Source organism: Papaver somniferum, chromosome 3, assembly GCF_003573695.1.
Source record: "Papaver somniferum cultivar HN1 chromosome 3, ASM357369v1, whole genome shotgun sequence".
NCBI lineage: Eukaryota > Viridiplantae > Streptophyta > Magnoliopsida > Ranunculales > Papaveraceae > Papaver > Papaver somniferum.
This window is the reverse complement of record NC_039360.1, coordinates 216655247-216667343: the sequence shown is the minus strand read 5'-3', so window position 1 is coordinate 216667343 and position 12097 is coordinate 216655247. Positions and strand designations below refer to the sequence as shown.

Here is a 12097-nt window from a genome sequence, read left to right as displayed (position 1 = left end):
ACAAGGTTCGTCTATATTCGAGATTGAAGGATCTTTCTCTTTAATAGAATTAGACGAGATATACCTTTTATTTCTGGTGACGCGTTTATCAGAGATAGTACTCTTGTTTATAGAGTCAGATTGCTACAAACACGGACTTGTAAGGTCTTAAACGTGTTTGCCTGCTCTGATACCAATTGAAAAAGCGGGGGTCTAACAGCACCACCCAATATTTCGTTTAGCAATCTGCATGAACAAACTCGAATATACTTTTAAGAGAATCAACAAGACTCAATCAATTAAAAGTACATCAACGAGTTTATTTCTCTCTCTTGATTTGATTTACTCAAGCAAGACTGCGAGTTCTAATCAAATATAAGGAATAACTTGGATGGTACCAAAGACCAATATCCAAGGATAAATCAATATCAATCAACAACCAAAGGTCGGATTTCCAATTGATTGATTCAAATGCACAACCTGTATTATTTCAATTATAAAAGATAAAATAATATAATGCGGAAATTGAAATAACACAGACACCAGAAATTTTGTTAACGAGGAAAACGCAAATGCAAAAAAACCCCGGGACCTAGTCCAGATTGAACACACACTGTATTAAGCCGCTACAGACACTAGCCTACTCCAAGCTAACTTCGGACTGGACTGCAGTTAAACCCCAATCAATCTCCCACTGATCCAAGGTACAGTTATGCTCCTACGCCTCTGACCCCAGCAGGATACTGCGCACTTGATTTCCTTAGCTGATCTCACCAACAACTAAGAGTTGCTACGATCCAAAGTCGCAGGCTTTGACAATAAACAAATCTGTCTCACACAGACAAATCTATCAAAGGATCAATCTGTCTCCCACAGATAAACCCTAAAGATTTTGTTCCGTCTTTTGATAATAATCAAGGTGAACAGGAACCAATTGATAATCCGGTCTTATATTCCCGAAGAACAACCTAGAGTGATCAGTCACCTCACAACAATCTTAATTGTATGGTAGCGAAACAAGATGTTTCGAAACCACAAACAATGAGACGAAGACGTTTGTGATTACTTTTTATATCTTTCCTATCGGAGATATCAATCTCAAGCCAATCAATATGATTGTACTCGTACGATAGAAGATGCAAGATCAGATCACACAACTACGATAAAAGTAGTATCGGGTTGGATTCACAATCCCAATGAAGTATTTAAGTCATTTACCCTGTTTGAGAAAAGAAAACCAGAGGTTAAAGGAGAATCGAATCTAGCACACAAACTAGTATCACACGTAAGGTGTGGGGATTAGTTTTGTACAATACTAGATGTCTCCTTTATATAGTCTTTCAAATCAGGGTTTTCAATCAATGTTAGCTTAGTAACAAAGCATTCAATATTCACCGTTAGATGAAAACCATATTTAGATTCAAGATAATATTTCTCAACCGTTAGACAAAAACTTAGCTTGTTACACACACTTGACAATGCATGCTTCTAGGTTTGTTAACCGTACCCAAACGTATGCACTTGTTGGTTCAACAATAGTTAACCAAAAGGTTAGCCATATGAGCATTTCATATCAACCATGTTCTTCTTCACCATAACTAGTTCAAATGACTTCAATTGAACTAGTTGGAGAGTTTTTGAATTGCAAGGAAATCTTATGTACTACACAAGACACAATTGAAGCAAAGATGATTTGATTCACTTGAATCGGTTCATGAAATTTTATAGCCACGGTTTGCAAATTGCAGTCCTTAGTCTTTTTAAGTTTAAGTTCAGAAATCATCTTCAGATATATAACCTTCTCAAGTTCGCAGACTAGGTTCGCGGACTTAAGTTACCGGGCAGAGTTTACAAACTCCAGCAGAAATTCTCGGGTATGAGAACTTGGCTGGTTCGCGGACTGGGATCGCAGACTGAGTTCGCGGACTTAGCTTCATGCAAGTAGTTTGTCAACTCCAGAAGAAATTCTCGGGTTTGAGAACTTCGGCAGTTCCGGATTGAGTTCGCGGACTTGGCTCACGCCATTCTTCCGGTTCTCTTGATCAACAAAGTTCGCAAACTTTGGTTCAAGGAATAGGACTTATACATAAATGTGTTTCCACAACAATGCTTATGTCCACCATTGGTTATGTAATCTAAACTCTCATTTCAATCATTGAAACATTCTTAGAGGACGATATATAGTTGTTACACCATTTCTCGTCAAAGCAATTTTCAAGATGATTGAAGCATATCATGACTTTCGTCACATGGTAAAGATAAACTTGATCGAAGCGAAAGGCTTACCAACACATATTTTGAGATATAGATAGGCGAGGTATACTCGTCTTGAAATACCAAATGTGTATAATCCAAGTCTATATATATAGCATACGACGTCTTGTCTCAAAGAGTAGGAGATAGAGTAGATAGACTTTTGAGTGATAAATAAGTTCAAGTCTTCACATACCTTTTTTCGAGAAGTTCCACCGGTTCTTTGAGTAGTTCTTCTACTTGTATGAGCAATTTCCATGAAGTCCTTGAGCTCAACTACACTTTCTATCCTAGTCCGAGACTTACCTATAATAGACTAGAAATCAGGACTTATAGTTTTGATCACTAACATTGACAAACATGCTTGAGATAGCAACGCATGCGAGTTCGACCGAGCAATGCTCTAACAAGAGGTGTGTAAGTTCTCTGCTCATGACGAGGCCTTTTTCCTTTCTCGACCCATTCCTTCTTGCCCGATCCTTGTTGTGGTGTCGTTGGCCTCTTTTCTGATCGTTTTGAGTCCCCTTGAGGAGTCGCCCCGACTCTGTACTGGCTTCTTGGACTCCTCTATCTTGTGCGCCTTCTTGTATTTCCTACAACGCAATGTAATGTTCCCGCATCTTTATCATTTGCTTCAGTGTCTGCGGCTTCTCAGTGTACATGGCTATCCAGATGGGATCAGTTTTCCCTAGAGAATTTTCGAACCCGAAGATCTGTTGGTCGACGGGCACCTTTTCGATATCGTTGCAGAGCTTTCTCCATCTGTCAGTCAAAGATCTTAAGGTTTCCTTAAACCTTCGTGCCAAAGTAAACAACTTATTTATCCTTGGGCGAGCAATGATGTTGTGCCTATAGGTTTCAAGAAATGTTTCCACCAAGGCTCCGTAATTGCCTATGGACTCGTCGGGCAAGGTATAGAACCAATTCTTTACTTCTCCTTCCAGGCTTGCTGAGAAAAATTTACACAGGACCACATCATGGTTCCTCCATTGTAACAACGACATGTTATACATCTTGATGTGTTCTCCTGCATCGCCCGTGCCGTCGAATCTGGAGGGAAATGTAGGAAGTGTACATTTTGGAGAAAAGGGGGTTCGCTCCATCTCTTGGGTGAACGGAGTTTTCTTTGGTTCATTAATCACCTATGCCAGCTTATCGTCCTCCCCATCTCCTGCCAACTTCTTAACCATCTTCTCAAGATTTTGGAGCTTAGCCATGGTCGTGGAGTCGAGTCCACCATTTTGCACTTCTTCATCGTTCGAGGAATTCTCGGGAGGACCATACCCACTCCTTGCATGGTTGGGGTCGGGTGCCCGCCCTTGGCCGAGTGACGGATTTATAGTGAGCCTTGATCGGGTGTGTTTGATGGACGCCCCTTAGCTCGATGATCCTCGTGACCTAGACCTCTTGTTCTGAAGTTGATAATTCTCGTTCTCTAGTGCTAGGTTTCTTATTTGTAGTTCCCTCATTAAATTGTTCTGAAAAAACGGTCTAACAACACCACCCAATATTTCGCTTAGCAATCTGCATGAACAAACTCGAATATACTTTTAAGAGAATCAACAAGACTCAATCAATTAAAAGTACATCAACGAGTTTATTTCTCTCTCTTGATTTGATTTACTCAAGCAAGACTGCGAGTTCTAATCAAATATAAGGAATAACTTGGATGGTACCAAAGACCAATATCCAAGGATAAATCAATATCAATCAACAACCAAAGGTCGGATTTCCAATTAATTGATTCAAATGCACAACCTGTATTATTTCAATTATAAAGATAAAACAATATAATGCGGAAACTGAAATAACATAGAAACCAGAAATTTTGTTCACGAGGAAACCGCAAATGCAGAAAAACCCCGGGACCTAGTCCAGATTGAACACACATTGTATTAAGCCGCTACATACACTAGCCTACTCCAAGCTCACTTCGTACTGGACTGTAGTTGAACTCCAATCAATCTCCCACTGATCCAAGGTACAGTTATGCTCATACGCCTCTGATCCCAGCAGGATACTGTGCACTTGATTCCCTTAGCTGATCTCACCCACAACTAAGAGTTTCTACGATCCGAAAGCGCAGGCTTTGACAATAAACAAATCTATCTCACACAGACAAGCCTATCAAAGGATCAATCTGTCTTCCACAGATAAACCCTAAAGGTTTTGTTCCGTCTTTTGATAATAACAAAGGTGAACATGAACCAATTGATAATCCGGTCTTATATTCCCGAAGAACAACCTAGATTAATCAATCACCTGACAACAATCTTAATCGTATGGTAGCGAAACAAGATGTTGTGGAATCACAAACGATGAGACGAAGTGTTTGTGATTACTTTTTATATCTTGCCTATCGGAGATATCAATCTCAATCCAATCAATATGATTGTACTCGTACGAAAGAAGATGCAAGATCAGTTCACACAAGTACGATAAAAGTAGTATCGGTCTGGCTTCACAATCCCAATGAAGTCTTTAAGTCGTTTAACCCGGTTTGAGAAAAGAAAACCAGAGGTTAAAGGAGAATCGACTCTATCACGCAAACTAGTATCACACGTAAGGTGTGGGGATTAGTTTTGCACAATACTAGATGTCTCCTTTATATAGTCTTTCAAATCAGGGTTTTTCCTTGCTCACAAAGCAAACAATATCCACCGTTAGATGAAAACCTGATTTAGATTCAAGCTAATATTTCTCAACCGTTAGATCGAAAACTTAGCTTGTTATACACACTTGACAATGCACGTTTATAGGTTTGTTAACTGTACCCAAACGTATGCACTTGTTGGTTCAATAATAGTCAACCAAAAGGTTAGCCATATGAGCATCTCATATCCACCACGTTATTCTTCACCATAACTAGTTCAAATGACTCAAATGAACTAGTTAGAGAGTTGTTCAATTGCAAGGAAATCTTATGTACTACACAAGACACAATTGAAGCAAAGATGATTTGATTCACTCGAATCGGTTCATGAACTTTATAGCCACGGTTTGCATACTGCATTCCTTAGTATTTATAAGTTTAAGTTCAGAAATCATCTTCGGATATATAATATTTCTCAAGTTCGCAGACTAGGTTCGCGGACTTAAGCAACCGGTAGAGTTTACAAACTCCAGCAGAAAATCTCGGCAAAGACCTTCCGCCGATTCGCGGACTGGGTTCGCGGACTAGTCTAGTTTTTCAACTCCAGCAAAATTTCTCGGGATGAGAAGTTCGGCAGTTCGCAGACTTGGCTCACGCCATTTTCCGGTTTCTCTCTTGATCAACATAGTTCGCAAACTTTGGTTCAAGGAATAAGACTTATACATAAATGTGTTTCCACAACAATGTTTATGTCCATCATTGGTTATGTAATCTAAACTCTCATTTCAATCGTTGAAACATTCTTAGAGGACGTTATACAGTTGTTACACCATTTCTCGTCAAAGAAATTTTCAAAGTGATTGAAACATATCATGACTTTCGTCACTAGGTAAATATAAACTTGATCGAAGCGAAACGCTTACGAACACATATTTCGATATATAGATAGGCGAGGTATACTCGGCTTGAAATACTAAATGTGTATAATCCAAGTCTATATATATATAGCATACGACTTCTTGTCTCAAAGAGTAGGAGATAGAGTAGATAGACTTTTGAGTGACAAATAAGTTCAAGTCTTCACATACCTTTTTGTCGAGAAGTTCCACCGGTTCCTTGAGTAGTTTTTCTTCTTGTATGATGAATCGCCATGAAGTCCTTGAGCTCAACTACACTTTTGATTCTAGTCCGATACTTAGCTATAATAGACTAGAAATCAAGACTTATAGTTTTTATCACTAACATTGACAAACATGCTTGAGATAGCAACGCATGCGAGGTCGACCGAGCAATGCTCTAACACGTCCTACCTTCTCTGGTTTGCTAGAATTGCCATCAATGTCGGGTTAGTGATCTCATGACTTGAGTGGCCGTTCACATTATTTCTTGCCGTGGTAGGTGGTGTCGCTGGTGGTGTTGTTGGAGGTGCAACAGGGGGGATATCTCGGGTTGTGTCATCTCGTCCCAAACGCACTTGTTAAGACTTTCTTCCTCTTGATCCAAAGCATACTGGTACTCTGCGAGTCTGCGAGGGTTTTTGGGCTCGCCTACGATCTTCTCGCATCATTTGTGCTTCCTCATCATCCTCTGTGTCGGATGCGGTCATTCCTACGGTCTCATTTGGCTCGGGTTGATGCATAATCTTCTCGGGGGAAGATCATCGTCTCGGCCCAGATCAACTTCCTCGCTGACAGTAGCCATACCTTCACCCTATGCTCGGGATTCTTCCGGCTGGTGTTGTCGGTTATTTGGTTGTTGTGAACCTGTCACTCCTTCTTGCGCGCTAGTTCTTGCTACCGTCTGATTCCTCGGGATCCTACCTGTCCGTGAAGTGCTTGACATCGGCTCGGGCTCAGTAAGTATCCTTATACCTACGCCAGCAAAACACACAACACCTCACTTTTAAATGTTTTCGAAAAAGTTTAAGAATGAAGTACAAGGGTTCTGACACCCCAAAAAGAGAAAAAACCCAACCAAGTACGATTTCCTTTTATTTTGTCACGCTAAACTCAGCAAATTAGGCAATTTTTACTACTAGGACAGTTTTTCGAAAATGGGTTTTGTCACGTTGCTTTCAGTACCCTCCCGGGCATTAATCATTATTTGTTTTATTATTCCTTGTACCAAAAATCATCAACCGTTCGTACATCTGATCGGAGAGTTTCTTTATTGGCAAAGGTTTGTAGTGGTGACTTCCGTCAATCGTTTTGCCTGTATTCCATCTACACAGGTTTCCAGAACAGGGTTTCTCGGTTCTTTCTTCATAACTCCGCAAGGATAGCTTTTCCGTGGGATTCTTTCGTCTTTCTAACTGTACTATGCGGCTCTTATTACAAGACTAGGATGAGATCTTCACCGAAGTGCTCATCATACCCTTTCTATCCGTGGTTTTGGTAACCCTTACTCAATGATTTTGAGTCGGTCTTACCGCTGCTACCGTTGTGTTTGACTACCATACGACAGGAGATGACCTACGAGATGAAGCTTCACTTTAGCTACTACCAACATCAAAGATGATGTTTTGGGAGCTTTTGAATCTTTCTAACAGCTCGTCTCAGCCATACAAGGAAACATTAATACAATCAACTATAGCTCAAGTTCGGGATTTTGATTATAATTATTTCAAAGAGTTCGATGTAAAGAATACGTTTCTCGAAAGAAAAAACAATGAATCGCTAGTTTTTCCGACTAATAGAAGGGGTAAACACTCGATTTTAAACGCAAGATAAAGAGATTTTTAAAAGAAACGAAACGAGAAGACAAAGACTCGATTCCAGTCGAGCTGTTACCAAAACTGCCTGACTCAACAGAGATTCAAACTCGATGAGTTCAGCAAAATAGTTGTTAAAAACTTGAGTTTAAGACAAAGGTTTCTTTCTAAGGATTCATCTACCAACTCATATGCGTAACCACGAGAGTCTTTCACTTAGCATCGACTAACATCATGAGATGATTTAGGAGCTTTGGAATATCTCTTTAATAGTTTTATGCAAGGTATCTATAGATGTTACACGGTCCCCTTAGTCGGCGCCAGAATGTAGATGTGGAAAATCCTACTTTTACATCCAAATAATCGTAAACGCACACACATTGAAGTCAACAAACAAGAGATGCTCAAGAACACAAGATACACGTGGTTCGGTATGATTAACTACGTCCACGGGGGTAAAAGGATGATCTTATTGGTTGAATCAAGGTTACAAGGGGTGTATTTCACTAGTAAACTCTCTATTCTCACCACAATACTCTTAGTTTTCTCTCCTTTCTCACTGGATTGCTTGCCCTTGAACCCTTAATAGAGCTCTCTATTTATAGTTACACATGATGATACATCCAAGTTACAGTGTGAGTCTTGGTATATCTTCCTTGATGTTCATCTCGGGTGATGAGCGATATTCCTCTCCGAGATGTTGAGCCGAGCTTTAGTGATGTTGTCTCCCGATGTTCTTCCACCCGATATGGGTTGTCTTAGCTAAATGTGATCGATATGGCCCTCCATCCTAGCCCGATATTATTAGCCCCGAGTCCAACTTTGACCAGGTTCATCTTATCCTCTCAACTTCCTTGTAAGAGCATTTATTACTCTGGTACCTGACATGCGTCTCTTCCATCACTTACGATTTTTACCTATACACGTATTGGCTTCACGGGTTCCTTTGATGTCTCTTTTCTTCCGCCGAGCTTGGATAGAATGATTCGGTGCTTTATACTTCACCTGCTATTGATGCAACGTTTCCCAAGATTGCTCCACCTGGATCTGTGGATTATTCACACCTACAGGCAGAAATCAACAGGAGCCAACGGATGGCATACGTGCAACGGAAGATGAAAATGGAGCTGCCTCAAGAAACGAAGAGAGCGTTAGTGATGATGTTGCAGTACCGAATTTGAGTAATATATCGGTCCAAAATGAAGAAAACTCTGGCCAGATATCAGATTCCCCTCCATATTCCCCCTATGACATGGATCGATTTGGTGAATTCTTGGACCCCAACAACGGGAATGTACCTCCACGAACAGATGAGGCTAGTGACATCCATGGAGAAAGTGCAGTGGTTTCAAGTAACAAGGACAGTGAGCTGGTTGCTGATGTTGTTGAACCAGCAAACTCAAGTGATATTTCAGTCGAGCGGCAGTCAGACCCATATGAAGAGAATCTATTTTCTACACTTTTCCATTCCGACTGCTTTGAAGACTTCAACAATAACATGAGCGACGATTTGTATTTTAAAAATGATATGCCAAGTGAGAAAAGTTTTGATGGATCTCAACAAACAAATGTCGATTCTAAAAATGATGGTGGAGAGTAATGAAGATGATGCTATTGATAACATTGTAGTTCTGAATTTTGGGGTCAGCAGTGTTACTGATGATAATGTTTCTAAAGATTTGTACCCAAATCCTTCAAACAGCAACAATAACCCCCTATCAGTTTTCAGTTCTTTTCCCCTTGTTATTTTAGCACTGATATGAATTTCTGTAAGCTGCTTATGCATTTACATTTATAAAGGCAACGAGATGGAGACTTTTGAGCTATGAGTTAGTTTCATCCTTTATCACGGTCAAATACGGGTGGCAATATTTTTATCGAGGTCATTTCCAAATTTTGAAGACTTTCCTAGTTGATAAAAGACAATGGTATACAGGCAGTAGGGAACCCATAAGAACTAGATCCCTGAAGCCTGAAGGCCAACAGGTACACCAACCCAGCAATTTTATTTGCCAGTTTTACAGACAACAACTGCTAAAGAGCACAGAGAAATAAAGATATCTGAAAAGTATGACATCAAATTCAGAACTTCTGACTTAGACAACGCTTTCATCCAAGCTTTGTTTATATCATTCAGCTACAAACTGAATGCTACGTTTCTAGACAGCTATAACAAGTTCAGCTGCAAATGGGTGCTAGCTGAAACCAACACTGGGGTTTCAAACAGATTCACATCTTCACTTACTAAGCTGCCAAACATTTCATTTACTTAAACAGGCAATTAGATAGAGATATGTAATGTATGTATTACATTAACAACAAAGGTTCTGAAAATGTAAGAAGTAATAATTATACCCATGATTTAGAATTCTATATAAATCGTCTAATAAGCAGATATACAACTTAGTTATCAGGTCATTTTTATTCACCAGAATTTTATGCGCTGTTCCTCTTTTTGATTTCAATAATCTATTACTCCAACGCGCCACCACCTTGAGATTTCTGGCGCTTCAGGTTTTGATGAATGGGCTCTTTCACCTAGTAAAGACCTTAGAAGTTAAAGCCAGGGAAATTCAAGTTGGAAAGTAATATGCTAAACAATGAGGATTTTTGTTAGTAGGTTAGGATAAAACATATACCATGCTAGTTTTCCTGGAGCGCTTTTCCTGACTGGGACGACTACAAAAGGTATTATCACCCTCACGACAGTGACTGAATCCTCTCCCATCCACACCATTTCGCTTATCGCTCCCTGGTATACCACTCTCTCTTGACGCTGCAGGCTGCATATAAAAACATAGGACACATAGAGTTAGAAAGGTGTTTTTACTAGAAGAGCTATAATATATAAGCAATAACAGGAAACAGGCAGAGAAGGTGTTAAACCTCATTTCTGCGAATGGGTGTGTTGTTTCCAAGTTGCTCCTGAATTCTAGTCGATCCATTCTGCTGAGCATCAACTGATCTTTCTCGAGTTCTAGTAAGATCAGAACCAACAGAGTGGAGACCATCGCAGGTTGATATGTTTTGAGGTTCACTTATCTCCATTGCCTGTTTGATTCAAGAAAATACATTATGAAATGTCTAATTCAAGAAAAGAATCAAGAACAAAGAAAAATCGTAATATGACTTATTATTACCGATAACTTGATCTCCAAAACATTCTCGACCTCAAGTAGCTTCTTGTCAGTCAATTCAGATCGAATGACACGTTTACCTGGGGGAAAATACATACAATTATCATAGTGAAACTTGCATTCTCAGTACTTAACTTTACAGTTACATGCATTGAGAAAACTGAGTAATCCTGGTTCAAGAAGTGATTATGTTACCTAATCTTGGTTTGCTCTTGGCTTCCACATATCCATCACAAGCCATCTTATCAAGCAGTTTACGCACAGTTTCCTGATTTTCCTCTCCTTCCAGCTTACTTTGAAGTTTAGATATTGTAACATAATCCAGTGGAAGGACATGATACAGAACCTAGAATTTTAAACACAATAAGATTAGACATCACAGTAGAAGGATTAAGGGGGAAGGCTTGGGTATTAAACTATGCCTTGTCTAACTTGATAGAAAAACTTTTATGTTGCTATAAAAAGGGACATTTGATTTACACAGAAAGCCAACTCACCTTCAAGTACAAGTAGTCATCATCTTTCCCTGGATGAACTTTCTCATCAACTTGGTTTACTTGTACATCCATCTCTTCCTTCACGACAATTTCCTGATTGGGTTTCTAAGGTAGCTTGGTTAGTGATCACATAAGCTTTAGACAATGATGATGACCATGACGATTAGATATTGGAGGCAAATATGAACTGAAAGAGAATTAACCTTCAGCTTGCTGATTGAGTGAGAATCCTATCCTGTTCTTGACAGTATGTTTTGGTTTACAAGTTTATCCATGATTTCTGGGGAAATAAAAATAATTAATGTTCTGAAATTGAAAGAAAACTGCTTTCTGCCAATGCGTCAACTGTACATACGGATTCAAGTTCTTTGCTCACCTTCAGGCAGAGCCTGCAAAATGAGAACAAGTTGAAACCCTTAAATTAGTCAGTCCTTTACACTAATTTACTGGAGAATCAGACAGAGAATTAACATTTTCTAACTTAGCGACCACATAGTGCACTTAGATGAGTTGATTCTACTACTTACCACTGATATGTCCTGGAAGCTAGACAGAACATCAGTCAGTTCAACATTGTCAATGTGGCGAGAGCTAATCCAGTCCCTTACACGTGTTAACTGATGCTCGTCCTCTTATGCATCCTGTGTATCATCTATAATATATTTAAACCATCAAGTCAAGATAAATTTTGACTAAAGTTGAGCCACTATAACTATATTAGTCCTTCGTTGTTAGTCATTCAAAACATCTAACCTACCTTCATGATCCTCCATGCCATTATTTTCACCTGATCGGGCTTTATCTGTCATCACAAGTATTAGGTTTTAAAGTGGCGAAAATGAAATTGAAGAGAACAGGGATGAGGATAAGGCTGAAATGGGAGATAATTACCTACAGGAGCTACAATGTACCGGTCTTCATCATTTGC

General features: G+C 39.5%; 1 protein-coding gene across 1 annotated transcript; it reads right to left on the bottom strand.

The window, feature by feature from the left end:
* Positions 1-9702: 9702 nt before the first annotated feature.
* Positions 9703-11241, bottom strand: LOC113360649 (meiosis-specific protein ASY1-like). Its single transcript, XM_026604135.1, has 6 exons — positions 11170-11241; positions 10868-11018; positions 10676-10752; positions 10425-10586; positions 10175-10311; positions 9703-9784 (listed from the first exon to the last, which is right to left on the bottom strand). The coding sequence occupies exons 1-6, from the start codon at positions 11239-11241 to the stop codon at positions 9703-9705; spliced, it is 681 nt and encodes a 226-aa protein (XP_026459920.1).
* Between the last annotated feature and the right edge of the window lie 856 nt (positions 11242-12097).

Bases quoted from the DNA above. Each gene is read 5' to 3' on its own strand.
- LOC113360649 (XM_026604135.1), bottom strand. From the start codon at position 11,241: ATGGATGTACAAGTAAACCAAGTTGATGAGAAAGTTCATCCAGGGAAA. The intron at 11,019-11,169 runs GTGAGTTGGCTT...TTAAAATTCTAG, and splicing joins ATGACTACTTGTACTTGAAG to GTTCTGTATCATGTCCTTCC. The intron at 9,785-10,174 runs GTATATGTTTTA...AATGTTTGGCAG, and splicing joins GCTCCAGGAAAACTAGCATG to CTTAGTAAGTGAAGATGTGA.